The sequence below is a fragment of the Neolamprologus multifasciatus genome, chromosome 9, assembly GCF_963576455.1.
Source record: "Neolamprologus multifasciatus chromosome 9, fNeoMul1.2, whole genome shotgun sequence".
Taxonomy (NCBI): domain Eukaryota; kingdom Metazoa; phylum Chordata; class Actinopteri; order Cichliformes; family Cichlidae; genus Neolamprologus; species Neolamprologus multifasciatus.
In genome coordinates, this window is record NC_140447.1 from 11,693,244 (window position 1) to 11,719,831 (window position 26,588).

The window sequence follows — 26,588 nt, forward strand, 5'->3', positions numbered from 1 at the left end:
AAACAAACAATTAAAAAAGGAAAAAGTCAAAGATCTACTATAGCCAAAAGATCATTTACAGATGTTACGAAATCAGTTTTACTTATTTTTATTTACGAGTCTGTCAGGTCAGCAATAGTACTTCCTACAGATGACCCATCAGTGTTTATTCCATGACTGTAAACATGTTTCCATTTGTCACTTCAGTCTTTACTCTGAAATACAGGAAATGACATCACGGCTCAAAATCTTTGTCGTTAAACCAATTCTTTATTTAACATTCTTTAAACTTTATTTAAGAACTTTATTTAACAAACTACATTCAATAAAAACTTGAACAGGAAACTGATTTTTCCTCCAGCCACTGAAAAAATAAAAAGGAAGGTAACCACTGAACACAAACACTACAGAAGAACAATTTATAAAGATTAACATTGAACTACATGAACAGTTTGATTCATAGCCTCATTAGAACTTTAAGGAGAGTCTATCTGAACTCTGTGGAGCCTGATCTCCAGGGTTTTAAGTTGGACCCTGAAACCAGAGGATGTTTCTTTCTCTTCAGATTCGCTGTCATCCTGTGATGGGAACGATTTCAGCCCTGCGTGATCACGCTGATGTTTGCACAGAGCAGATAATGAAGTGAATGTTTTGGCACATTGGTAACAGTGAAAAAGTTTATTAGTAACGTGGGATCGTTTGTGTGCAGAGTATGAACTGAGATTACTGAAGCTCTTGTCACACTGCTCACAGCTGTAGTTTCCTTCCATGTGTGTACGTTCATGCTCGTTACGATTACCTGACTGTGAGAAACTTTTGTCACAGTGTCTGCACTTGTATGGTTTCTCTCCTGTGTGGACTCGTTTGTGTGTTTTAAGGTGACCTGCAGTGGTGAAGGATGACCCACAATGATCACAGAGGTGTTTTTTGACCCCACTGTGAAAGAGTTTATGTAGTTTTAAGTCACCTGATGTGGGGAAGCTTCTCCCACATTCTTTGCAGTATTTCAGTTTGTCTCCAGTGTGTTTATGTTGATGTATTTTTAGGCCGTCTTGCTGACTGAAAGTTTTTCCACAGATGTCACAACGAAAGTCTTTCCCACCACCACAGCGATGACAGGGTTGAGAAGTGGATCCATCTGTGTCGCTCTGCTTCTAAACAAAGACACAAAGACAGTGTAAGTCAGTCCTTCAACACTTTTATCCTGAATGTCGCCTGAAATAAAGAGCATCTCAGCAGACGTCCAATTACATTTTACTGTTTCGATTAACACACTCAGTTTACTGGGCTACAATAACTACAATACTACCACCATAATACTACAGGAATACTTCTTTAATATTACAGTAACATCTGACTTACACTTAAGTACTACCACACTACTGTTTTTAGGGTACCCATGGTAAACTACTGTAACACTGCAATAATACTAATTTAATACTGCATTAACAACACTGTAATTGTGCAGTTATAACACTCAGCTGACGGGATACAAGAAAAACTATTACCCCCAATGACGCTGCAATTATAACATTAAATGGGTATTTTAACACTAATGTTTAAAAGTACTGAAGCTATATGTAAGCAATGATACTGCGGCTACAATACTGCAATACCATTACGTAACAATACAACTTTGTTAACCATAAAGAGAAGATTACTGAAGGGTTTGGTTTTGTACTTATTTTATGTTTTATTTTATTCCATTTACACCTGACAGAGGAATGAGCCGCTGTAAACCAAAGGCCATTTATGCAGAAATAATAACACCATGATATACCACGAAGCTGCCTGAAGATTAAATAACAGCAACATATCAATTTTCAGCATTTTTCGTTTTTCATGATCGTGTAAACAAAAATCATAAGTGAAATGAAAATCTGAATAATGGCTCAGAGCTACTCTTCGGTGCAGTAGAAGTGCTAACATGCTAACACAATTTAATGAGCAGACTTGTTCCAAACAGTCAGACTGAACTTACAAGAATAAAATAAAAATACATACCTCACAGTAACTGCACTTGTAGAGTCTCTTTCTGGTGTGGATCTGTTGGTGTCGTCTCAGGTGATGCGGAGCTTTAAAAGTCTTCTCACACAGGTCACATTGATAAGGTCTCTCCTCAGTGTGGGTAAACATGTGGCTTTGTAAGTGTGCGTCTGTTGTAAAGTATTTGCCACACTGATCACACCAGTACACATCTTCTCCGGAGTGAATGCGTAGGTGTATATTTCGGCTCCGTAGCTGGCTGAAGGTTTTTCCACAGATGTCACAGCTGTATGCCTTAATTCCAGAGTGGGTAACTAGATGTCTCTGTAAGCTGCTACTTTGAGTAAAAGCTCTGCCGCACTGATCACAGCTGTAAGCTTTAACTCCACTGTGGATGACTTGGTGTGTTTTTAGGGCTTTCTTCCAGGAAAACAACTTTCCACACAAGTCACAGCTGAACGGTCTCTCTCCAGTGTGGATGAGCTGATGTTGTTTTAGTTTAGTCTTCAAAGTAAAATCCTTCCCACACTCGTCACAGGTGTTTTTTTTCTCTCTCTTTCTTCTGTGAGGTTTGTCGGCCTCCTGAGAGCGCTGACTTCTCGGTCCATGTTGGTCCTGCAGTGACAGAGATACAAACAGGCAGTGAGTGAAATGCATTCATTGAACAAACTGAAGCTTTAAACTCCCTCCATTAACACTAGTTTTAAACCTGAAGGTGGAGTGTGGCACCAAACACCTTAAAGGTCTCTTTTCCCCACCTACTGGTAGTAGTAACACTAGAGCTGGGCGATAGAACGATAACGATATGTATTGCGAAATAACTTTTTCTCGATAGAAAAATGTAACTATTGCGACAGGCCTCATCTCTCTTGTCCTCTTAAAAAAAAAGAACAAGAACAGCCAATCCAAATTAACTAGCGCAGAGCCGAACCAATCACAGCCGCAGCGTCACGTCACGTGACTTGTTACAGACAGCACAAGTGCCAAGCCGCACATGTGTATTTGTTTGGGAAGCAGCCAGCCGCCGTGCCGCCCAGGTAATGGAGGAAATGAGTGTGCCGACTAGAAAAAAATCAACCGAGAGCGTGACCGAAGGTTACCGAAGAGAAAACAGATGATGGTTCCAAGGCCGGAGAGATTGTCGAACAGAAGAGCCATAGACGTTCCGTAGTGTGAAGGTATTTTGGCTATTTCAAGTCTGACAAAAAACAGAGTAGCGCGCACCGTAAATTGTGCCGAAAGCAAGTCTGGAAATACAATAAATAAAGCGCTAATTCGTCATTCGGCTTTTGTCAGACTAAAGTAACTGTTAAAACTGTTTGAAAAGCTAAGCTATACAACAAGGAGAGATTGAGAATTTCCTTTTAGTTCTCAGTTTATTTGATATTGACAAAAGTTTGTTTTACAGAAGAACAGACAAAATTAAACTAACTAAGATTTATTTTTAGAATTAATATTTTGTTTCTAAGTGGAATTGACAATTTAGTAGTCTGTTTTGTTTGTTCTATTTTGAAACTTAAACGCTTTAGCGGCTGCCTTTTGTGTAGTTTGCAATATTTGCCTTTATTTATCTGAAAAAGTCTCATGTTCCTTAAGTACATCTACCCTGTTGAACTTATTATGGGAAATAAATATTTAAATCAAAACAAGCTGCTGATTATTTCACATTTTACTTGTGAGCAACGGCACATTTAAATCGTACACATATAGTTATTTGGCTTATATCGTGATATATATCGTTATCGCCTGAAATGAAAAAAACATAACGTGATATGAAAAAATCTTATATCGACCAGCTCTAAGTAACACATTACATCCAACCTGGTGTTAAAGATAATTAATCATTGTTCAAACACTCTAAAATCATGCCCATCCCTCCTGCTTGTACACAAATATTAATGCTAACACTCAGAATAGTAATAAATGTTTACCAGATCTGTACTTTTTTTATATTTCCTGTTGCTGTTTCCTGTTATATATTTCTATAATTTTCTTATATATTTCTAATAATAAATGTGACAAAATGTAACAGTTACTAGCTTGGTTCAGTGAAGGATGAAGTCAGAGTCTGACTGTAACCTGAGGGTTTTTTTACTTTTACTCTCTACATTAAAAAAATATATATCTGTATTTTCTACTCCTTACATTTTCAAAACAGGCTTGTTACTTTTGGTTTAAGGCATTTGAGGGGAGTTATTTCATCACTGCAGGTATCAAAGATCAAAGTGAAACACTAACACATGCAATCCAATCCTGATCATGTACTAATCATAAGCTGTATGCCTTAGTTAGGGGTTAAAGTGGGCCAGTGTTTTGTTTTGTTTTCAACATCTAGCTAGCAATACAGAAGACGAGCGAGAATAAATAGAGTAATATTTTTTATGTGGCAGGTAATTTCAAATGCAGCGATTCTATCAGCCCAACAAACATCAGCAAACACAAACTGTTTGTGTGCAGTTTGTCTCACAATGTGATTTAAAGTAATGTTGCAAGTAATGTTGAACCAAGTCGGCGCACTTTGCTGATTGTGGTGGAGGTGTGGTCCCGGGCGCGGCTGCAGAGGAGGAGTGGTGCAGTGAGCTCAACGGGGCGGTGCTGGAGAGGCAGGTGAGAACACAGCTGATGGAGTTTGGGCTGATGATGTCTTTCCTTCCCCTTTTTAGTGACACGGAAGAGCAGCGGATGGGAAGCTGGGATCAGCTGAGACGGGAGCTGTCCAGACGGCGGACTGTCAAAACTAATAAAAAAACTCAGAATAAACGTTGCATCTGGCAATAACGTACCATGTGTGTGTGCGTGTGTGTACGTGGGTAAAGTGCATCACACACTGATAAACTGAACGCACTGAGTTCGCGGCGCTTTGGTGACTGTGAAGCACAAAAAGAGAATTTTGAGCTGCTTCTCAACCCATTTACGTGGAAACTGCACCTGTGCAGATTCAGATGGAGCTGCAGTGTAATGATACACTCAAGGCAAAGTACGACACTGAATGGCCCGCACAGTTTATTAGTTCCATTCCTGCAGCAATGCCCCAGCTCCGTCTACATGCAGCTCGAACCTTGTGTATGTTTTCATTTCTTTTTTCTGGGGTTTTTGGCAGCATGTTCATATTTCTAACTTGCATAATTTTGACAGGATATATTTTTATGAAGATCAAAACATTTAAAGTTAAAGTTTATTTATTGTGGAATAATATTCATGTCTGGTTTTATTCATATTTATGTTTAAACAACATGGTTTTAGTGTGTTCAATAAATGTTTAAGTGTGGCTTGAGTTTGACACCCCTGGTGTAGAGGATGGAAATCAGCCAGGACAACTCATGAAACATCTGCAGACATCTGGCTGAATTCAGTTGTGTACATCCACAGAGAGCAGCAGGTCAGCTGATCACAGCCTGTACATTAAGAAAATCTACTGGAGCTCTCAATAGAAATGATTGTGAGCTGTGACTCTTTTCCCCACACTGAGCCACTACAGCTGATTTTAGGGTTGAATCCTGCTGAATCCCACTTTAACCTCTTCCCTGCCCATTTTCCTCTTTAGAGGCAAAGTCACCCTCTACAATGTAGGCATTGTATTATTACATGATTATTACATTACAATAATATAGCACAAGGTTCAGTTAGTTTTGCATAAAATATATATCAGTACTTCAGCTTTTAACCCTTTAAAACCTACCATAGAAACAAGTTTGTCAGAGCTTATCTTTATATTTTTACATGCCCTTAATGCCATTTTTGGGAGCATTTCAAGTTGCTATACATCAATATGACCATTATATCCCAAATTTTAATAATATCTATGCATTAAGTCCATAGTAACTACATAAAGTGCAAAAAAGTGCAATAAAATACAAAAAATTTAAAATTGTTTTTACACATATTTCTAGTTAGAGAAATTTTAGAGGTTTATCCCTCAAAACTGTAAATGCAAAAAAGTTGCACATTGTTTCCAACCACAGGAAATTTGTTTTGAGTATTTTTGAGATTTTTATATACTGCAGGAAAAACAAAAATAAATATTATACATAATAATACACATAAATATATGCAAGTTTGCAAAACAAACAGCATGTGCATGTGCATCAAAATAAACTATTTCCAGCAGTGCAATTTAAGTTCTAAGAATCCCAGAAACAATACAGAAAACAATAAAGTCAAACAAATTTTTAAAAACACCAGTATAGGTATCGCTGAAGGCAGGTTTTGGCAGGTAAAGTCGGACATACGATAGTTTTTGCTGACATCTATTCCAACGTAGGAAGTGCTATGAAGTAGGAAGTGTTATGAACAGCTGATCGGATCGGCAAAGTGTGTTTCTGGTATGTTATGTTTTTTTGCTGCAAGTGCTTTTTATGCAATTTTTGCAAATACATATGTGGAAGGAAACGTGACCTAGGGCAAGCTGATGGCATAAGATGTAAGTACAAGTCCTCCTAAATAAAATAATTGTGCTAGCTTAATTGCAGTTCTACCGGGATTTTAAAATTGTTACGCAAAACGGAGCATTCCTGCTCCAACAGGCCTTAAAGGGTTAATGGAGTATTTCTTAACACTAGTATCTGTCACCTTCTGTGTCGAACTCATTGTTTTCTCTGCAGTGGCTGAGCTGAGTCCAAGTAGCTGAAATTTCCTCTGCTGCTCCGTCAGACTCTTCTCCTCCTGCTGATCAGCTGGGACACAAAACAGAACTTTGTTAGGCTCCACACTGCACTGAAGAGTCAAAGTGTCTCATATGTTCATCTGAGAGCACAAACAACAATTTTAGCCTCCCTGGGTGGGAAACTTGTTTAAAACAGACACAAAAGGTTTGAGCACCGATACCAAATTCAGCAGTATGGCACACCAGTACCAGGAGAGCAATTCCTCTTTAAAAAAGGCCCTGGCCAAGAACAAAAACAGAAAAATCAATGGAGCTGCATAAACGAGTACAGTGTTTCCCAACCACTGTGCCGCGGCATATACGTGTGCCGTGAGAAATGATCAGGTGTGCCGTGGAAGATTATCCTATCTGAGTGGGTTTAGAAATCTGAGCCATGATCTGAGTAACCCTCATCACTCGGTCACCCTCCGATTCTCTACTTGTATCAAGTCCACTGTACTACTTTCAAGCATTCTGTTCTCTAATGAGCGCCTTCCTCCTCTTTGTATATACTCCTCTTATATGTTATTTATTCTTACTGTCTTACTATTTATATTGTTTTCCATGCACAGTTGGTGTGGAGCACCCACAATTTAGTTGAATATGTACAAAGACAATAAAAGACTATTCTATATATATTTGTTCCTCCATTTCAGTTTTGTTTGAAGCTTTAAAAAAATCTGCAGCACTTTTAAATGTGATAAGAACACAGATCCCCTCTTAGGGTTTGAGGCTGTATAAGTTTTGAAAATGCATCTCTGGTATCTCTGGCCTATCATTATTATTTTGCTAACAGTTAATCGGACTCATTTACTGAATACTGATCAGAATTGATCAAATCATCTTTGAAATGATTCTAACAACAGGCCTCTCAGAGTGAGGCCGGTTTTTACAATCACATGCCCTGTGGGACAACACAACTTTGCGCTGACAAAGGCAGCTGTGTTTTAGCCTGGAATACATTTATTTTTACATTTCTCATAAATGGATTTCATTATAGCACTTTTACCGCCAACATGTTGGGATTTTTTGGAGCTGGAAGTGACCTTATATGGATGAAGGGTGGCGCTAGCTAGCTAGCTTGGGCTGCATTCAAAAACTGCAGGTGCCACACACAGAGATGCTAACTAGCGCTTAGTAACAGGCTAATAAAACAACAGAAACTCTGATTACACTTAGCTAATATAAAAGCTTTCTTCATTTTTCTTCTCAGTGTTTCATTAGCATTTGTTGATATTTTCTTGTAAATTAGTTTATATCAGCTTGACTTAATGTAGTGGGTTTTTCTTTCAACAGGTTCACAAATAACTGACAAGAGCCGAGGAGAGTAACAGAAAACTTCACTCAGGACCTAAATTCAAGATTGACTGAACTCAGATCAAAGTTACCTTAGTGCTTCACTTTAGATGAGGAAGAAAAATAAACTAAAACACAAACGCAATGAGTGGGAACTCTGCGGCTTCTTCTTCTTTTGGGTTTTACTTTGGCGGTTAGAGCTTTAACGCGCATTACCGCCACCTGCTGGACTAGATGGTTCTTAAACTAAAACTAGAGATTTAAAAGTATTTTAGTAAACAATAAAAAAAAAAGTCAAAATGTTTCCGTGTGTAATATTCATGAACATAAACATCAGATGGCTTCAGCTTACATTTACCCCCATTTATTTATTGTTTTGCTTTCTGCAGGCCGCCACAGTAAATATGTATGTGTTGTTTTGCCTGATTTAATAAAGGTTACACGGACTCACTTCTCTATCAGCAGATCCAAGTGTGACATTAGCCATAATTTCCCAGGAGGGTACTTGGGTTTGGAGTCACAGCAGTTTTCAGACTAATTAACTGGCTTGAGTACAGCCTGATAATTACAGGCATTCAAACTGTTAGCTGATGAACTTTGGAAGTAAAACTATAGACAGCTTTAGAAGGTTTTTTCATAGGAAAAGTATAGATAGCTACTTGGTCCCACTCAGTAAGGTTAGATCTTTGACTGGTTGATTGATGAACCTCATAATAACTTGTGTTGCTTTGCAGATAAACTCGGCCTGATTGGTGCAAAAAGTCATTCATCTGCACCATGAAGCCATGAAATCTCTGAATAACAAACAAACTGGAGCGTGAATGTTTCATAGAATTTGTCAAACAAAACATTGTTTTGTTTTTGTCTGTGGATCGAAGCGCACACTTGTGAGTCCTCAAAAGTTACTTATCAATCACTGAACACTTTTCTAAAATTTTAGTTTATGATAAGATAAAATAAGATAAGATAACCTTTATTAGTCCCACATGTGGGAAATTTAGAAAAACACTGGAATAAGATAAGAATAAGATATTGTACGCAACTGTACACAATAGAATAGAATAAAATAAAATACTATATACAGTAGAATAAATAGAATACAAATGCTATATACAATTGAGTATCATTTGTAAGACTTTTGAGACAGATTTCGCTCCACATAAATGGCCAGTGTTCCCTGAATGCCTCACATACAGCTCCTCATCAGAATTATTTTCTAAAGGCCTAGAAAGATGCCCAATGGATTTACTTTACCAAGTGGATCATTATGGCCTTGCCATATTGGTCCATTTGATTGACCTTTATTATTATTATGTATTTATTTTATTTTATTTTCAGCTGTTACAGATGGGACAGACATGACTGGGGGACATTAAAAGGAGAAAGAAAGAAACATAGAAAGAAAGAGAGGGAGAGAAAGAAAACAGAGGGGAAGAGGGACAGTGAGAAAGGGCACTTAAAAACAATCACCTGGATCACCTGTTGAGAAAAGAAAAAACAGAAGAGACATTAGAATTACGCAGAGAGCAATTAACTGGAAAGACTGTAGATTTTGACCAGTTTATTGAAGTTTATCAATGTAATCACCCCAGAGATTGGTTTGTGAGTTTTGGAGAAAAAGCAACACATCGTCTGCATAAAGACTGATCTTATCTTCTACATTCTTGCATTTTATGCCCCTAATTACTGTAATTGCTGCTGCTAGTGGTTCAATAAAAATTACAAACAGTGAAGGGGAGAGTGGGCATCCCTGCCTGGTGCCCCTCAAGAGACAAAAGCTGGAGGATGTTTGGTCATTTGTTCTGACACAAGCTGTTGGGGAATTATATAATATTTTTAACCAGTTTATGAAAGAGTTTCTAAAACCAAATTTGGTTGCAAGTAAAACTTTCCAGTTCACTCTGTCAAAGTTCACTCACTTCTGCTGGAAAGCCGTCTGGACCTGGAGCCTCATTATTGGGCATTCTTATCAGGGCTTCCTGGAGTTCACCTGGTGTCAGCGGCAAATCCAGTGCCATTCTTGACTGTCTAGTAATTTTGGAAGAGTTATGTTGTCCAAAAACAGATCAATATCATTTTTAAGTGAGCTTATTTGTGGTGAGTATAAAGTTTCATAGAAATTCCTAAAGATGTTGTTTATTCTTTCAGGGTCATGTCATATATTATGTTCCCAGATAAATCTTCAACAGCACATATAGTTGTTTTTTCTTTATTTTTAACTGGTTAGCTTAGAATCGACCAGATGTGTTACTGTGTTCAAAATTTCGCAAGCAAAGTCTTAGTATTTTTAAATGGCTGTACAAGAAAAAAAAAAACACGAGATGCACAGGCTGCATTTTTAGATGAATAGTTGTTTAGAACTTTATTATTTACTACAGTTTTGCATAATTTTTTTTAAAAATTTACAATTTATATTTGCATTTCAAGTTATGAAAATAATTTACTAAACTTGTTAGTACTTTTTGCAGTGAAAAGAAAATATAACTACTACTAGGATTTTATGTGTTTGTGTGATTTCAGACCAGTTGTGTTAATACAGTTTGTCAATGAATAAATAACTGTAAATTTGGACATGTGAGGTTGTGCTGAAAAAGAATGATGCCGAGAAAGACGAGGTGAAAAAAACTAAACAAAAACAATCAAAAGTAGCCAAAAATGGCCAATTATATTTTGGACCTCAAATTATTAACCCAACAAATCATGAAAAATTTGGTTTAAAATATTGTTTGTGACAGTGCATATTTCTGACTGTAGTAGTAGTCAGTAACAATTTGACTGTTTTTCTAACAAAAAACAGTGTGAAGCTTAAGTTAGACTTGTGTAGCTTTCTGGATTTTATACTCATTGGTTACATACTTATTTATTATAAAGGCTATATAGCACATAAAATACAAATTCACACATTTTATGTAACAGAAATGTTTAATTATGTGGGCTATAGAAAATAATTAAGTTATAGACCATATTTATATGAAACATATACTTATGCATTAACCATATGTAACACGTGCATATGTGTTTAAAACAAGGCTTTGATTTTGTCACCCCATTTGATTTCCATGCCACCCTAGGAACATTTCTCTAGATCCGCCCCTGGACCTGTCCTGGACCAGCAACACCAAATCAGTGACAAAAAGAGCTCAGCAGCAACTGAAGAAGGTGCACATCCAAACCCATCTTTAACACCTTCTACAGAGGTACCATGCAGAGCATCCGAACCCACTGCATCACAGTCTGGTATGGAAACTGCCACGCGTCCAACCGCAGAGCCCTGCAGAGGATAGTGTGGACTGCACAGAGTGTTATTGGCAGCTCTCTACCCAGTCTACAGGTTATTTACACCTCACTGGGAAAGCCACTAGCATCATGGCTAACATGCACCACCCTTCCCACCAACTGTTTACCACCCTTCCATCAAGAAGACGACTCTGCGTCATCAGGAGCAGGTCAGCAAGATTGTGCAATAGCATTTTCCCCCAAAGCAGTTTGACTCCTGAACGCCGTGGTTCCCTCCTCCACACTGAACTCTCTTCTCCACACACTTCTTGGACTACATAATACTCTCCTCTAATTATTATTACTATTATGATGTGAACATTTTGTGCACTTAAATCTTACTGTGTTAATGACCCCTGCATCAGCACCATGTTTGGAATAGCAGTGGAGAAGACATAGACTCAGTGCTGCAGACATGTGAGCAAAGAAAGCTTCTAGAAGAGTAAAGACTAGCTAGAAGAATGAAGATTCACAGAGTAAATGTGAAAATTCATCACAGAGCTCTATGCACTTGATTAACTGACCGTGAGCAAGTTTGCTAGTCTGGAGCATTCAGATCCACCCCAAAGACTGTTCAGTGCTCACAGAAACTGCACAATACCCAAGAGCTGCATCTGAGCCTCTGCAGGCCTTAAACAGCATGTTAAATGTAAACATTCATGACAGTTTAATTAGAAAAAGACAAAACATGTATGGTTGGTTTCGAAGGGCTGCCAGGAGAAAGCTTATTGTCTCTAAGAAGAACACAACAACTCAGTTGAGGTTTGCAAATTTGCCCTTGAAGGCTTCTGGAGCAACATATTTTTAAAAGATGAGACCAAAGTGGAGGTTTGGCCATAATGCACAGCAGTAACTTTAGCAAAAATCAAACACAGCACAAACACCTCAAATCCACTGTCAAGTATGTATTAAATCAAGTTCTTTGTATTCTTTAACGGCCAAAAAAGACACGGCTCAAAGTGGTCTAACTCAAAAATTGATCTTTAATTTTACATTTTCCGGAAAATGGAGACTTAGCACAGAAACGCCAGCTCAAGTCTGAAAACATTAGAAGCCAGCATGGTTATATAGTTCCGCTGCACGTCACACACACTCAGTTTACTTAGTTCCTCTTTTTTTTTGTGTCTGATTTATTAATATGCCTGTGCACTAAAACTTCCTGTGCAGCTTGCAATAACTTCCCCTTTCTGAAGTCTGTTGCCAGGGCAACCTGTCACCCTTTGTCTGAACTTAGTTTCACTCTGTCTGGTCCTCATATTCTGCAGAAACATGCAGTTTCCTGTCAGCCTGTGACCTAGTCAAGTCTGGGCCTCTCATAAAACAATCTAATCAGCAAATAAGCATTAAGAATATATATTTATTTCTTAACATATGCTGGTTCAATTGTGGTGATTTGAGCTTGTTCTGCAGACACAAGCAATAAGCACCTTGCAGTCGACGAACTCCTCTGTATGCCAAAGTTTTCTAGAGTCAAATGTGAGGCCGTCTGTCCGACAGCTAAAGCTTCTCCTAAATTAGGCCATGCAACAGGATAATGAGCCCAAACACAGCAGCAAATCTACTGCATGGAAGTCCAGACCTCAACCTGACAGAAATGCTGTGTATAAAGAAATGCTTGCAAATGTCGATGAACTGAAGTTATTGCTGCTAACTGCTGGTTCTGTAAACGACTCAATCATAGAATGATTACGGTATTGAAAAAAACAAATGTCTGAATCCTAAATTGTGGATATCCTATTGTTGTGATCTAAACTGTAACACTAAATGTGATTAAAACACTAAAAATCTGGACTCCTGGACTCAACGACTGCAAGGATCACCAGCCCGAGGAAAACACAAAATACACATGACCCCGTAACAAAGACAATTAATTCTTGAATGAAGACATTGATCTGACTTTTTAAAATTTTGCCAATTGTGTTTATTATTAAATTATTGAGGAAATAGAAAGGGGGGGGGGGTTGTAAAGAAGAAGGTAAAGGAAAGGGATAGAAAGGAGGAAAGAAATAGAGGAGAGAAAACCCCAACAATCCCCTCTGAGCAAGCACTAGGTGCGACAGTGGATAGGAAAAACTCCCTTTAAAGGAAGAAACCTATGACAGAACCAGGCTCTGGAGGGGGCAGTCAAATGTCGGGACTGGTTGGGGGGTGAGGGTGAAAAGAGAGAGAGGGGGGAGGGAGATGGGACAGGTGATAGGAGTTAAAGGGAGACAGGGGAGGGAGAGGTGTCAGGAGGGAAAGGGAGAGAAAGGGAGAGGAGAGGTGAAAGTTAAGATGGAACAGAGGTGGAGGAAGACGTGGTGACATCAGCAGTAGAAAAAGTAGAAAAAGTAGAAAAAGCAGGAGTGTCCCTCCTCCAGAAGAAGCGGAAGCGTTTCTTCTTCTTTTCCATGAGCTTTTCCACGAGCACTTTTTTCTCTAGGATGAGGGTTCTCAACTGATCGATTGTTTCTGTATTCTCCTGCTCAAGTCTCTTGCATGTTTTCTCCACTTCTTCTAATTTGGCTTGTTTGCCTTCTTTCTGCTTTATTTCCTGTTGTTCTTGGTCTTGAAGCAGCTCTTGATATTTGTGCAGTGTTTCATCAAGCTTTACCTGCAGCACTCCGTATTGTTCCTGCACACCTTGGAGTTGGCACTGCATGTCTCTCTGGTTAATGTCCAGTTTTTCCTTCTCTTCAAGGATTTCTTCATTCTTTTGCAGAGCTTCATCAAGCATTACTTGCAAGCCTTCGTTGTGTTTCTCGATGTTCTGAAGCTTGCAATCCAGATGTTTCTGTTTCATGTCTTGCTGTTCTCTCTCTTGAAGGAAATCTTTATTTCTTTGCAGTGCTTTATCAAGCTTTATTTTCAGCGCTGTGTATTTTTCCTCCACGTCTTCAAGCTTGCAGTCCATTTGTTTCTGTTTAATTTCTTGTTGCTTTTGTTCTTGAAGCAACTCCTTATTTTTGTTCAGTGTTTTATCAAGCTTTACCTGAAGCGCTTTGTATTTTTCCTCCATGCCTTGGAGTTTGCACTGCTTCATGTCCTGTTGTTGTTTTTCATGGAGGAGTTCTTTGTTTTTTTGCAGAGCTTCATTAAGCTTGATTTGCAAGCCTTTGTTGTGTTTCTCCATGTCCTGAAGCTTGAAATCCATTTCCTTCTGTTTTATCTCCTGTAGCCTTTTTTCTTGAAGAAACTCTTCCTTTGTGTGCAGTCTTTCATCAAGCTTTACCTGCAGCACTCTGTTTTTCTCCTCCATGTCTTGGAGTTGGCACTGCATGTCTCTCTGGTTAATGTCCAGTTTTTCTTTCTCTTCAAGGATTTCTTTATTCTTTTGCAGAGCTTCATCAAGCATTACTTGCAAGCCTTCATTGTGTTTCTCGATGTTCTGAAGCTTGCAATCCAGATGTTTCTGTTTCATGTCTTGCTGTTCTCTCTCTTGAAGGAAATCTTTATTTCTTTGCAGTGCTTTATCAAGCTTTATTTTCAGCGCTGTGTATTTTTCCTCCACGTCTTCAAGCTTGCAGTCCATTTGTTTCTGTTTAATTTCTTGTTGCTTTTGTTCTTGAAGCAACTCCTTATTTTTGTTCAGTGTTTTATCAAGCTTTACCTGAAGCGCTTTGTATTTTTCCTCCATGCCTTGGAGTTTGCACTGCTTCATGTCCTGTTGTTCTTTTTCTTGGAGGAGTTCTTTAATTTTTTTCAGAGCTTCATTAAGCTTGATTTGCAAGCCTTTGTTGTGTTTCTCCATGTCCTGAAGCTTGAAATCCATTTCCTTCTGTTTTATCTCCTGTAGCCTTTTTTCTTGAAGAAACTCTTCCTTTGTGTGCGGTCTTTCATCAAGCTTTGCCTGCAGCGCTCTGTTTTTCTCCTGCATGTCTTGGAGTTGGCACTGCATGTCTCTCTGGTTTATTTCCAGGTGTTCGTTCTCTTCAAGGATTTCTTTATTGTTTTTTCTCTGAGACATGTTTGAATCTGTAAACTGTCACTCTCAAAAGTATTGAAATTTTTAAAAAGATTTCTCTGGCGAACGTTTGAATGCTGCGAACATAAATGCTGCGAATAACGGACTAAAAGTGGTTGTGTCTCACTCCTGTTTGAGGGTTTTTTAAGATCAAAGGATCAAAGGACAAAGTGGTCATAAGATTCTAAACGTGTCATAGTTGCCATGGCGGCAGTGTAGTTTACTTTTTGCATTTGAAAATAAACATTGAGCTGATTTTAACACCATTACAAGAAGTGTTGTTAATCATTCTTTTTAAATCATAATCAGGTTTCCACAAATTGTTTTTTGATTTAGTAGAACTCAAAATGTGTGTCAGTGGGTCAACAATTCATAAAGCACCTTCAGGAACATCAAGTTATTCTTAGTACTGCATACTTGCAATGAATAAGTTCTCCTAACAGTCATCTTAAGTAAACTTTACTCAATTTTTTGGAGGTAAAGAGTTTGCATAGTTTTTTGAGTTCTGGGAACTAATTAGATTTTACAGTGCAGTAGTTTGAACATTTATAATAACATTTCTGCAAACTGGAACAAACCTGTCTCCTTTTCTAGAACTGTTGCTAACACTTTTGAGATGAACATGAATCTTCCATCGTGAAGATAGAGAGTGACAAATGTTACTTTTCTTGTTTTGTTTATATCTAAAGTTTAAAAACAAAAAAGAAACTTTTGAAATTACCTGGACTGCCTCAGCCCAGGTGATGTAACATTAGCAAACAGAGGGTTTGATGTTGCAGAATCTTTGGAGGTGTACCATGCTGAACTGAAGAGCCCAGCTTTCACCAAAGGAAGAACTAACTGGCCCCTAGATTGCCCATTTAAATCTCTTAATGCCACCTGCCCTCTCCTACATTCACTGTGGGCTCACCTTGTAGAAAAGAGTTGAGTGTGGAAGAAATGGCAAAAATGTGGAACTGAAAAGCTGAGAGAGAAAAAGAAATGATAAATAAATCAATGTGTCAAATGAACTGACATGTTAGCTGGTGGAGTCCCTGCTGCATCGTATATATATATCATCTCTTTTTTATAATAAATAATCAAAAACTTTATTTATCCTCCCTGTATGAACATTCTTGGAGTCCTTGAAGTAATGTGATGTGATTATAATGGTCCAGCTGGTGTGCAGCCATCATATTAGAGTTCTCTTTCTTCTTCTGGTTTAATAAACTTGTTCTGTGATGGTGTCACATTGACAGTGGTTGCAACAACTGCACCTAAAAGGACCCTGAAAAACTGGTGCACAGCCTACAGAGTCTAATAAGTGTCACCACTGTAACCACTGCACAAATGCAATACACTTACTTTACTTAACAGCAACAATAATAATAACAATAATATTTTAAATAATAATATAATATAACTAGTACTACTACTAATGATGACAATAACATCAAATTTATAATAATAATTATGTAAAAAATACCAGTAATAATAACAATAATAATAATAAAACTGCTATTTATTTATTTCTGCAGTGTTAAACTCACCTTATCTGCGCCACCAGGAAGCTTTCTTTGCTTCGTTCCTCTGAGTCTCAGCTGGAGGTGAGACTGGTGCAGCAGAAGTGGCTGGAGTCCCAGGGACCACATGTTGATCCATGAGACCCTTTCTTGCACTCACACTGGAAACACAACGATAACAGAGAAGAAGAGTCTGCTGTAATGCACTCAAACTGCACTCAGTGCCTCAAGAAAATCATCTGAACCGACTGCATGAAGCTGTTGACTCCACAGAGGGAAGAAATCTACAAATTACACAGTAAAAACTGATTCAGCTCAAATATTCAGACAAATATTTACTTTCAAACCAGAAAACTGTGCATGGATGTTTATGTGTGTATTTATAAATGTACAACATCAACATAATTTTCATCACAAAGCAAAGATCTTACTTTTTTAGAGGGGCTTTCTCCTCTCCAACACCTACAGTAACCTCCTTTATTATAGAATTCAAATAAATCAAAGAGCATTTGATTAAATAAGAACTGTGCTGCACAAAAACAGCAACTTTTAAAAAATATATCAAAAAACATGACATATCAGGCTGTCCCTTTCTCCTTCTTAGAGTCCAGAAAAACATGTTTGCACTGGTTGCTGTTTGAGAAAATAATCTGTATAACTTGTAAAGTTTTTACAAGACACTTCTCCTTCTCTCTGCAATCTCCAACTCCGGTTTGCAAAAGTCTGAATGTGTGTGAACTTACAGTCCTCTAAATGTGACACCTACAGAACGTGTTTGAGTTAGCAGGTAAGGCTAAAAGAGCTAAATCAAACATAAACATGGTTACCATAGTTATAATAGTAAACTTTATAATGTGTTGCTAACATTTTGGTTGTTGTGATGATTCAAATTTGTTCAGTAAACCTCATCAAAATGAATACGTGTCGACAGAAGCATATATTTGGATCTCACATCTTCTTATTAAATGTAGCTATTGTCAAATAAACTGAAATCTGGGACTTACCCACACTAATATTTCATATATTACTTCAAATCACCAATTTAATTAATGGGTTTGTTTAAAACACAATGCACATGTGAAAATAACAGTAGCCAGCTGCTGCCACAAGATGGCAGCAAACGAAAGGTTCACAGAGAGATTTCTTTACTTTGGGACATTTAATCAATGTGTATTATTACACTTGATTAAACAAACATAAAACTGGAAGAGTGGAGGACAGAAGAAGATGTTTCAGACACCCCCCCCCCCCCCCCCCAATATCTACACCAGCTGAATAGCATCTGAAAGTCACATCTTTAAGAAACAGACAAAAGTCCAGCAAAGTCCCCACACAGGACCTGAGAGATGCATCTGAACCTTCAGTTCACTCCAAGATCACACATGTGCAGGAGAACTGAGTGCTGCTGTCAGATTTAAAAGTGCTTTAAACATGATGATACTGTTTTTGTTAAACAGCCGAACAGATTTATAAAGTATCATTACCTAAAAATAGTGAAATAAATATCTCTAAATCTACTAAATGTAGCATTTTAAATTTGGACAGTTTACAGCAGCTGATTAAACAATCGAGACAGATGTGTAGTAAAACATTTATTTAGTGTTTCAAGTCAAAAACTAACAGAGCAGAGATACAGAGAAAGTCTTTTGGTGAAAAAAAGGAGATACTGAACGCTGAGTTTCAGTTGGGCGAATGAGGCTGCGTTGAGTGTTCAGACTGAGCAGAAATGCTCTGTGCGTGTCCATTTACATCCTTTAGATCCAATCTTGACTCTTTTACCCACTGATATAATAAACCAGTACTTTTTGTTTGTATGTAATATAATCTAAAGCACCCACAGTAACATTTTCCACCACAGGACTGCACTCTAAGGTCAGCATGGCGATGCAGTGGTTAGTTCTGTTGCCTCACAGCAAGAAGGTCGTGCATGTGAATCTGTTGTTTGCATGTTGGGTTCTCTGAGGATGCTCCGGCTCCCTCTCACTGTCCAACAACTTGCTTTTTGAGGTTAATTGTTGATTCTTTTGGGAACTACAATAATCTATTGGGAATGTGATCATGAGTGGTGAACTGTCAAGTGTGTACCCTGAGTTTTACCTCGTGACAGCTGGGATACTCTTCAACCCCCTCTCCAGCAACCCTTAAGTGCTTAAGAGGAAGGAAGAAGGAAAGGAAGGAAGGATAACTACACTTTATGATCTCAGCTGTGATTATTAAAGGTTTGTGCTTTCTACACATTCCCTGTAATGGAAAGAGTAGAGGGGTGTGGTGCTTCTTCACGGCCAGAAGGAGGCACTGTGGAACCATCAAACAAAAGACCCCAGTGCTGATAAGTCAACATGCTGTCCATTACCACCAGGTATGAGGACACAAGGTAGGTGTGAAACTCATCTGATCCATCCTCAGTCGCCCCAAATGAGAGTAAATGTGTTACTTTCCTTCAAGTCCTGTCGTATTATTTTGTATGCACAAAAGTTTTAGAACAGAAATATCTTTCCCACCACCACAGCGATGACAGGGTTGGGAAGTGGATCCATCTGTGTCGTTCTGCTTCTAAACAAAGACACAAAGACAGTGTAAGTCAGGGAATTCCTTTAACATAAACTTTCATTTTGAATAAAGCATAAAGTTAGAACTGGACCAGGGGACCCTGAATCCTCCCTTCGTTATGCTGCAATAAGATTCTTCTCATGTCACTTTTCTGACTATGTGTTTATACGCCACTCTGCATCTTATTATTAGTTATTATTATTCTCTTGCTCTCTGGCACAGCAGCCCCTTACCTGAGCCTGGTTCTGCTGGAGGTTTCTTCTTTTTAAAAGGGAGTTCTTCATGGCCACTGTGGGGTATGTGTTATTGTAGGGTCTTTAGCTTACAGTCTAAAGCACCCCTAGGCAACTGTTGCTGTGATTTGTAATTTTATTTATATAAATAAAATAGAATTGAACTGAAAATTGTAATGAAAAGCAAAACAATTTCAAACAATAAAAACTAAACTAAAATACATAAACTCACAATAGAAAGTAAGTGAAACTAGACAAAATTAAAAACAAATGAAAAAATGGAAAAAATGAAAAAGCAAAACTAGAGTAACTCTGCAGTTAATCCACCCACTGTCGTAGAAGCTGACTAGTGTGAGTGGGTATCAAGGGGCAATGGAGGAGGCTGACTGTAGATGAGCAGCCTGAAGTTTAGAGTGTCGTGGAGACTTAGCAAAACAAAAACACCGTCCCACTTTTAACCCCTGACTTTGACACACGTCGTCTCTTTTTATGCGACAACGTCTGGTGATTAATATACGAAACAAGACTGCCTTTCATGTGTTTCTGTTAAACTGTTTGAATTCTGTTTGAATTACGTTGTCGCTTGCAATTAGGCTGGAAGTCCCATATCACTCTCATGTTAAAATCCTTACACTGGTGTCTGGTTGGGTACAGATATCAGTTTAAAATTCTCACTTTTATGTTCATATTTTTACAAGGTGAGGCCACCACCTATATCGCGGAGCTTTTTCAACCTTCAAACTCTCTAAACTGGATCCTCAGAGCCAGTGATAGTGGTCTTCTGCCTATTCCACGGACCTGTTTGAAAACAAAGGGGGATCACGCTTTTCAAACCCTAGCTCCAACACTGGAACAGTTTACCTCCCCCACTACACACCATCGACTCTGTGGCTTCATTTAAAAAACAGCTTGAAGCAAATCTGTTTAGACAGGCATTTGGGTAAAGTTCGTGTGTAATATGTTGTTTGTTTGATAAGCTTTTATATTCCCTTGAGAAGCACTTTTTAATAGCTTCATGTCTTAAAAAGCGCTATATAAAAAAATTGGATTAACTTACTTACTCTGGCTGCCAGTAAGCGCCAAGGCAAACTTTCATCCCAATCAGCCTTCAGTTCGGTGCAACAAGCAGCAATGATTTAAATGCTGATGGGAGCGTTCTAATGAATCCTTACTTTGACGATGACACACCAATGATTTATGTTTAAAATGAAGTTGTTGGAGAGCCTGTGCAAATAATCTAGAAGTAAAATTAGAGCCTTGATCCTTCTGAATTACTTTGGGAATCCCGAACACAGAAATGAATTGGCTAAAAGCTTAAACTATTCCCTTAGTAGAGCCTTGGGATCAGGATCACATCCAGGTTGTTGTGCTGGTAACTACATAGCAGGGGCTGTTCAGACTTCCTGGGCTGAGAGACAGATTTAGGTGAGTATAATATGTTGACATTTAAACCTGATATTAGTCCCTGTTGCACTGGCATGTGAGATTGTAAAAATGAGAACGTGCCTGTTTTCTTTGACTTGTTGGTCTTTGTGGATGATCCTCAGTTTGAGTTTCTTAGGCTCAAATCCCATTTAGTGTTTAAGATTTTGAATCAAAGGCCAGCTGCAAAAATACTCCTGTTCACAACTTTCAGTCACAAGCTGACGCTGAGCCTCTTTAGCAAACCCAACAGCTTTTTAATGTCAAAAGAAGGCTTTTAGCTGCTGCAGACATGAGTAGATCTGTATGGAAGGCCAGGACTGCCATAATGAATTAATTAAATACACTGTTAAATAATTAATTAAATGTGACATTAATTAATTAAATATGTCAATAATTAATAAAATGTGTCAATAATTAATTAATTAAATGTGTCTTAAATATTTATTGAATTAATTATTTTCAATTTTAATTAATTATTGCCACATTTAATTAATTATTTAATGGTGTATTTAATTAATTCATTATGGCAGTCCTGGCGTTCCATAGATCTGACCCTAGAGGTTCTTTCTTTCATATGCCAACCTTTGTAATGATATTTTTCACAGGCGTTTATCGATTTATCAATGACCTTTTCTCATCAACATCAGGGAAGAAGTCTAGGAATAGGAGATAGGAGGTACTTTATGAACACCCACAGTCTCCCAAACTACTCCTCACCAGACTGTTGTTGTCTAAATCTGAATTGGAAATGATTATTCAAGCTTTTATTTCAGCTTGCTTCGATTATTGTAACAGCCGTTTTCTTTATTTAAGCCAAAATAATCTTAACTGTCTCCAGTCAGTCCAAAATGCTGCTGCTGCAAGGCTCTTAACAAAGGCATGAAAAAGAGAGCACATTACATAGGTTTTCTTCTCATTACACTGGCTTCCAGTACATTTTAGAATTCATTTCAAACTCTTAGTGCTGACTTTTAAAGCTCTGAGTCGTGACGCTCCTGCCTACATCTCTGATCTGTTAAAACCCCACCCTCCCTCTCACAGCCTGAGATCATCTAATCAAAGGCTGTTGGTGGTCCCACAAACACGTTTTAGGATCAAAGGAGTCAGATCTTTTAGAGCGGTGGCCCCCAGGTTGTGGAATACTTTGACTCCATCTTTAGGTTTTTTAAAAAGCAGCTGAAGACTCATTTATTTAGACTAGCTTCTAAATGGATTTGTGCTGTATGATGATGATGTATGTTTTATGTACATCTGTGTGATATTATTGTGAACCACTTTCACCTCTCCTGTCCCGTCTTTCTTATCTTTCTCCATTTCCATGTGATGTTAGCTCCCTGTCTTCTCTCCCTGTGAAAAACAGCAGCTGAACCTTTAGCTAGCAAAAACAAAAACACCGTCCCACTTTTAACCCCTGAGTTTTAAACACATCGTCTCTTTTTATGCGACAACCTCTGGTGATTAATATAAGAAACAAGACTGCCTTTCATGTGTTTCCATTTAGGCTCAAACCTATTTAACGGTTGGAGGTTTTCTCAGTGTTCATCAGTCACTCACCTGTGTGTATGTGGCACTGTGGCTTAGTTGGTTAAAGTGCCTGTCTAGTAAGTATTAAACTAGAAAACAGGAGATCCTGGGTTCAACTCCCAGCAGTGCCTAAAATATAGTCGTTTTGTCTGTTCTCAGTCATCCAGGGCCTGTTAGTCTAAGGAGCTTTGAAAGATGAGTGTCCGGATCCCTTTAAGGGACACATCCCACTGGTGTATAAATACCTGGGACTCTCCACCATTTCATTTTAGCAAGGGTCTCAAACTCACGGCTTACCTCACTCCTACTTGGGGCCCGTATATTGACCTGAAGAAATATAATGCAGTTTCGCCATTGAAGTTACTTTTGTTGTTATGGAGGATTTGTTTGTTGTTGAGTGCAATGTTAAAATAAGTTCTTTAAAAAGCACAAAATGATTTAATATGAAGGCAATATGAGCAGAGAGCACAAACTTGTTGAGGGATTGGCTGTTAGTTCAGTGCGAGAGTTATTTGTAAAGAAAACTATTTTCATTAGCAGTCAAAACTAACGTGTAAACTTAGAGACCATTTTGACGTTTGACCAGAGTGCTCTCTCGGCTGCAGCGTAATATTAAAATCCACTTCAAAAGATGCTCATCACATGTTTATAGTTTATTTAAAAACTTCAATGACACTGGCCAGAAAGAGAGTACCAAGTTGTTTGTTTGGTAGTTCAGTGAAAGGCTTCAGTTAATTAAGAATGTGAAAATAATTAATTCAGCTTTGCAGTTTTGTCTTGTTATTCAATATTTGAAAATGAAAAACGAACACAACACTAGATTTTTGGAAATATTTGTGGATGTTTTCTACTTGGCCAAGGCCAATGAGGTCATTCATATCAGATCTCTTAGCTGCCCCTAAATGAGTTACTATGGGAACATGTGTGATTTGCAGCTGTAGAGAACATCTCACTGATTGCTGGATCAAATAGAGGCTAAACAATATTTTGGTCCTGTAGACAACATATGGGCTCGTCTGGGATTTGAACCCGGGACCTCTCGCACCCTAAGCGAGAATCATACCGCTAGACCAACGAGCCACACAAAAAATGCACCAAGTCTTTTTCCGAAAGTTACATATCAGAGCAAATGAAGCGGCATGTACGAAAGATTTTCTTGAAAGCTACCAGTCAAAAGTTTGGACACACATTGTCAGGGTTTTTCTATATTGTAGATACAAACTGAAGATGTCAAATAAATGAAGCAAGAAATATGGAATCATGTACCATCAAAAAGAATGATAAATAAGTAAATATGTTTTATATTTTAGATTCCTGGAAGTAGCCATGCTTTGCTTATTTCACAGTGCCACAAACCCTCAGCCTTCTCTCAATGAGCATCATGATATATGAAATGGTTTTCACTTCACAGATGTGCCTTTTTAGGGTTCATTTGTAGGATTTCTCTTTAGCACATTTTCACATGAACGTCATACATCACCCAGAAAAACATCAATCACAAACCTATACTCTGCGTTTTTTCAACTCGCTGCAGATGTTTGACCGGCCCATGCCACCGAGCAGCAGCCATTATAAATTCAACCTCAGTGATTTCCACCCTGCTATTAATGTTAACAACCTCGGGCTTCACAGTGCAAATTTTAAAAGAGAGTGGAGAGCCTTGCCAACAGCTCCTTAAGCTCTAATTGGAGAGTACAGTCATATAAACATGCAATTAGACTTAAATAACATATTTGAAGAATTGAATTGTGGGATGAAAAAAAAACGATTTAGATATCAATGAGTTTTTAAGGACACTTCAAGTTAGGCAAATGAAGAATGAGTGAAGTGAAGAATAACATGGATTAAAATACAAGTGTTGCTCTTTATTAACCTGTTGCATTGGCGAATCAATGTTAGCTATACAGGTGAACATACTCAGAGTGGGTAGAGTGAGGCTTTGTTACACCTTCTCTCTGAACACATCACCAGGTAATTTTATCAGCGCAAGCTCATCTAAAAATGTCAATAACTGATCAAATGAACCAGGACAATGAGGAGAGTCATGAAGTTTATTAGAAATAACCAAATGAAATCATACAAAAGCAGCCTGTGTGAGTGACTTTTTTCAAGATCACTACACACACGCACACATTTCCTGCTCAAAAGTACTCCACAACTAAAACTACTAACTTTGGTTATGGAGTTGATAAACAAATGTATTCAAACATAATAATAATATGGATCTGTGTGCACAACTCTGTTCACAACAATCCCAATTTGTACTCCACCATCATGTGTGGCTCACCCATCACTTCACTGTGGGCTGGATCTACAAAGGAAAAAGACAAAAGCACAGTATAAGCCATGGTTTCACGTCAACACACATATCACTGAAGGTGTAAAAGGGAAGGACAAGGTTCCCACCGTTGAGGATGTCTTCAAATCCAATGGACTCATCGCTGTTTCGCAGCGTATCGAGAGCCAAATTTGAGCTCTGTAGGAATGGGAGACGCTGGATCTGGAGGGAAGAAACAGTTGGTGTCAGGACTGAGAAGGAAAAAAGAAAAACAAAACACGAGAACACCTGAAAAAGGACTGCAGCTACCTGTCGGGCCGCCCTGTACTCCATTTGCAGTTTTAGAGGAGCGTGAAGACCCTGGATGTTTCTGAGTGTTGAGAAATTCATCTCATCTTGGTTCAACTGGAACTGCTCATGGAGAAACACAGAAAACAGTGAGATACCCACAGAAATGTATTTTTACTACTTGCACTTTGTGTCTATTGTGATTAAACTGAGCTGCATTTGACAAAACAGTAATTTTTTATAGTAAAACCAAGAACAAAACACAAATACCATTTAAGCATTTCATGAAGACAGCATTAATTGGTTTAATGACTCACATTTTTTTCTGACAGCTCCAGCGGGTGGCTTGGAAGCAGTTCATTCTTAACACTGGTAAATCTGTTTAATAAAAGTAGAAGAGAAAAAACAGTATTACAAAAAGCACATTGTTCTTTATTTGGAGGCTAATACAAAATGTGTTTTTTGAGGTTAGCATACAACTTAGTTTTATTTTTAACAGTTTCTTACCCACTACGGAGGGAGTCCTGCACTCCATAAGCTCCCTGTGGAGAGAACCCAGCCACAGGTACACTGTCCTTAAGCTGAGAGCGAAGTCCTCTGGAATTCTGTAGTCCACATCAAAGACATACATAAACCATTTACATTTGATAACACTTAGCTAATGGCTATCTAATGTAGCTAATAGCAACAAATACTGGAAGTTGTATTTATCTAAGGGACCTTGTGGCTAACCTAAGCGCTAGCTGGAATTAGCTCGAGTGACTAATCAAATTCACAGCTACTCAGTTTGGGCACGGTTAAAGACAAACAACTTCACCACCGAGACTTCAAATGATCACACAGATTATTAAAGCAGAGAGAGTATGCAACAACAAGGTTTAAGATATTTAAAAATATGGTATAGGGATTAAAAACGCTATCATACCATTCTCACTTTGTTTGTTCCCCTTTGCTTTCGATACACTGCTGTATCCGGTAGCGTCTCGTTTTGATGACGACACATCTGCTGATAGCTTATGTACAGAATCACGTCTTTCCAGTTAAATAGACAATGGTGTGCTGTACAGTATGTAAAGTGTACGAAATCAATTTGTTATCACGTAATTGAAGATATAAACATGAACTCTATGCCAACTTTGTATGGGGGAATGATTATGATCCTGATAAATACATATGCGTCCTCCATGCTAATCGTGAGGGGGTATAGCTCAGTGGTAGAGCATTTGACCGCAGATCAAGAGGTCCCCGGTTCAAATCCGGGTGCCCCCTATTTTTCAGTTTTGCGTTAGTCATTTGCAAAACTTTAATTTGTCACAAAAATCATAACTGAAATGAAAATCTGAATAATGGCTCAGAGCTACTCTTCGGTGCAGTAGAAGTGCTAACATGCTAACACAATTTAATGAGCAGACTTGTTCCAAACAGTCAGACTGAACTTACAAGAGGAAAATAAAAATACATACCTCACAGTAACTGCACTTGTAGAGTCTCTTTCTGGTGTGGATCTGTTAGTGTTGTCTCAGGTGACGAGGTGCTTTAAAAGTCTTCTCACACAGGTCACATTGATAAGGTCTCTCCTCAGTGTGGGTAAACATGTGGCTTTGTAACTGTGCGTCTGTTGTAAAGTATTTGCCACACTGATCACACCAGTACACATCTTTGGTAC

General features: G+C 38.3%; 2 protein-coding genes and 3 non-coding genes across 7 annotated transcripts; 2 read left to right on the forward strand and 3 right to left on the reverse strand.

Annotated features, from left to right (window-relative positions):
* Positions 1-269: 269 nt before the first annotated feature.
* Positions 270-16,759, reverse strand: LOC146511089 (uncharacterized). Of its 3 annotated transcripts, none has more exons than XM_085172982.1 (4): positions 16,652-16,759; positions 6,535-6,638; positions 1,984-2,580; positions 270-1,133 (listed from the first exon to the last, which is right to left on the reverse strand). In XM_085172982.1, exons 2-4 carry the CDS (start codon positions 6,550-6,552, stop codon positions 456-458), a joined length of 1,293 nt encoding a protein of 430 aa, XP_085029108.1. In that variant the 5' UTR covers positions 6,553-6,638; positions 16,652-16,759; the 3' UTR covers positions 270-455. The 3 variants fall into 3 exon arrangements, with proteins under 3 accessions (XP_085029108.1, XP_085029107.1, XP_085029106.1); XM_085172980.1 differs by lacking the exon at positions 16,652-16,759 and adding an exon at positions 7,996-8,074 and having other exon boundaries at positions 271-1,133; XM_085172981.1 differs by lacking the exon at positions 16,652-16,759 and having other exon boundaries at positions 6,535-7,919.
* Positions 16,760-22,398: 5,639 nt separating this feature from the next.
* On the forward strand, positions 22,399-22,487 carry trnat-agu (transfer RNA threonine (anticodon AGU)). Its single transcript is given in 2 exon segments — positions 22,399-22,436; positions 22,452-22,487. It is a non-coding gene; the product is annotated as a tRNA-Thr (tRNA).
* Positions 22,488-23,364: 877 nt separating this feature from the next.
* trnap-agg (transfer RNA proline (anticodon AGG)) lies at positions 23,365-23,436 on the reverse strand. Its single transcript has one exon. It is a non-coding gene; the product is annotated as a tRNA-Pro (tRNA).
* A 953-nt stretch (positions 23,437-24,389) lies between these two features.
* On the reverse strand, positions 24,390-26,568 carry LOC146511092 (proteasome maturation protein-like). Its single transcript, XM_085173019.1, has 7 exons — positions 26,386-26,568; positions 25,848-25,981; positions 25,430-25,527; positions 25,240-25,300; positions 24,944-25,045; positions 24,763-24,856; positions 24,390-24,667 (listed from the first exon to the last, which is right to left on the reverse strand). The coding sequence occupies exons 2-7, from the start codon at positions 25,923-25,925 to the stop codon at positions 24,600-24,602; spliced, it is 501 nt and encodes a 166-aa protein (XP_085029145.1). The 5' UTR covers positions 25,926-25,981; positions 26,386-26,568; the 3' UTR covers positions 24,390-24,599.
* Positions 26,120-26,191, forward strand: trnac-gca (transfer RNA cysteine (anticodon GCA)). Its single transcript has one exon. It is a non-coding gene; the product is annotated as a tRNA-Cys (tRNA).
* Positions 26,569-26,588: the final 20 nt, after the last annotated feature.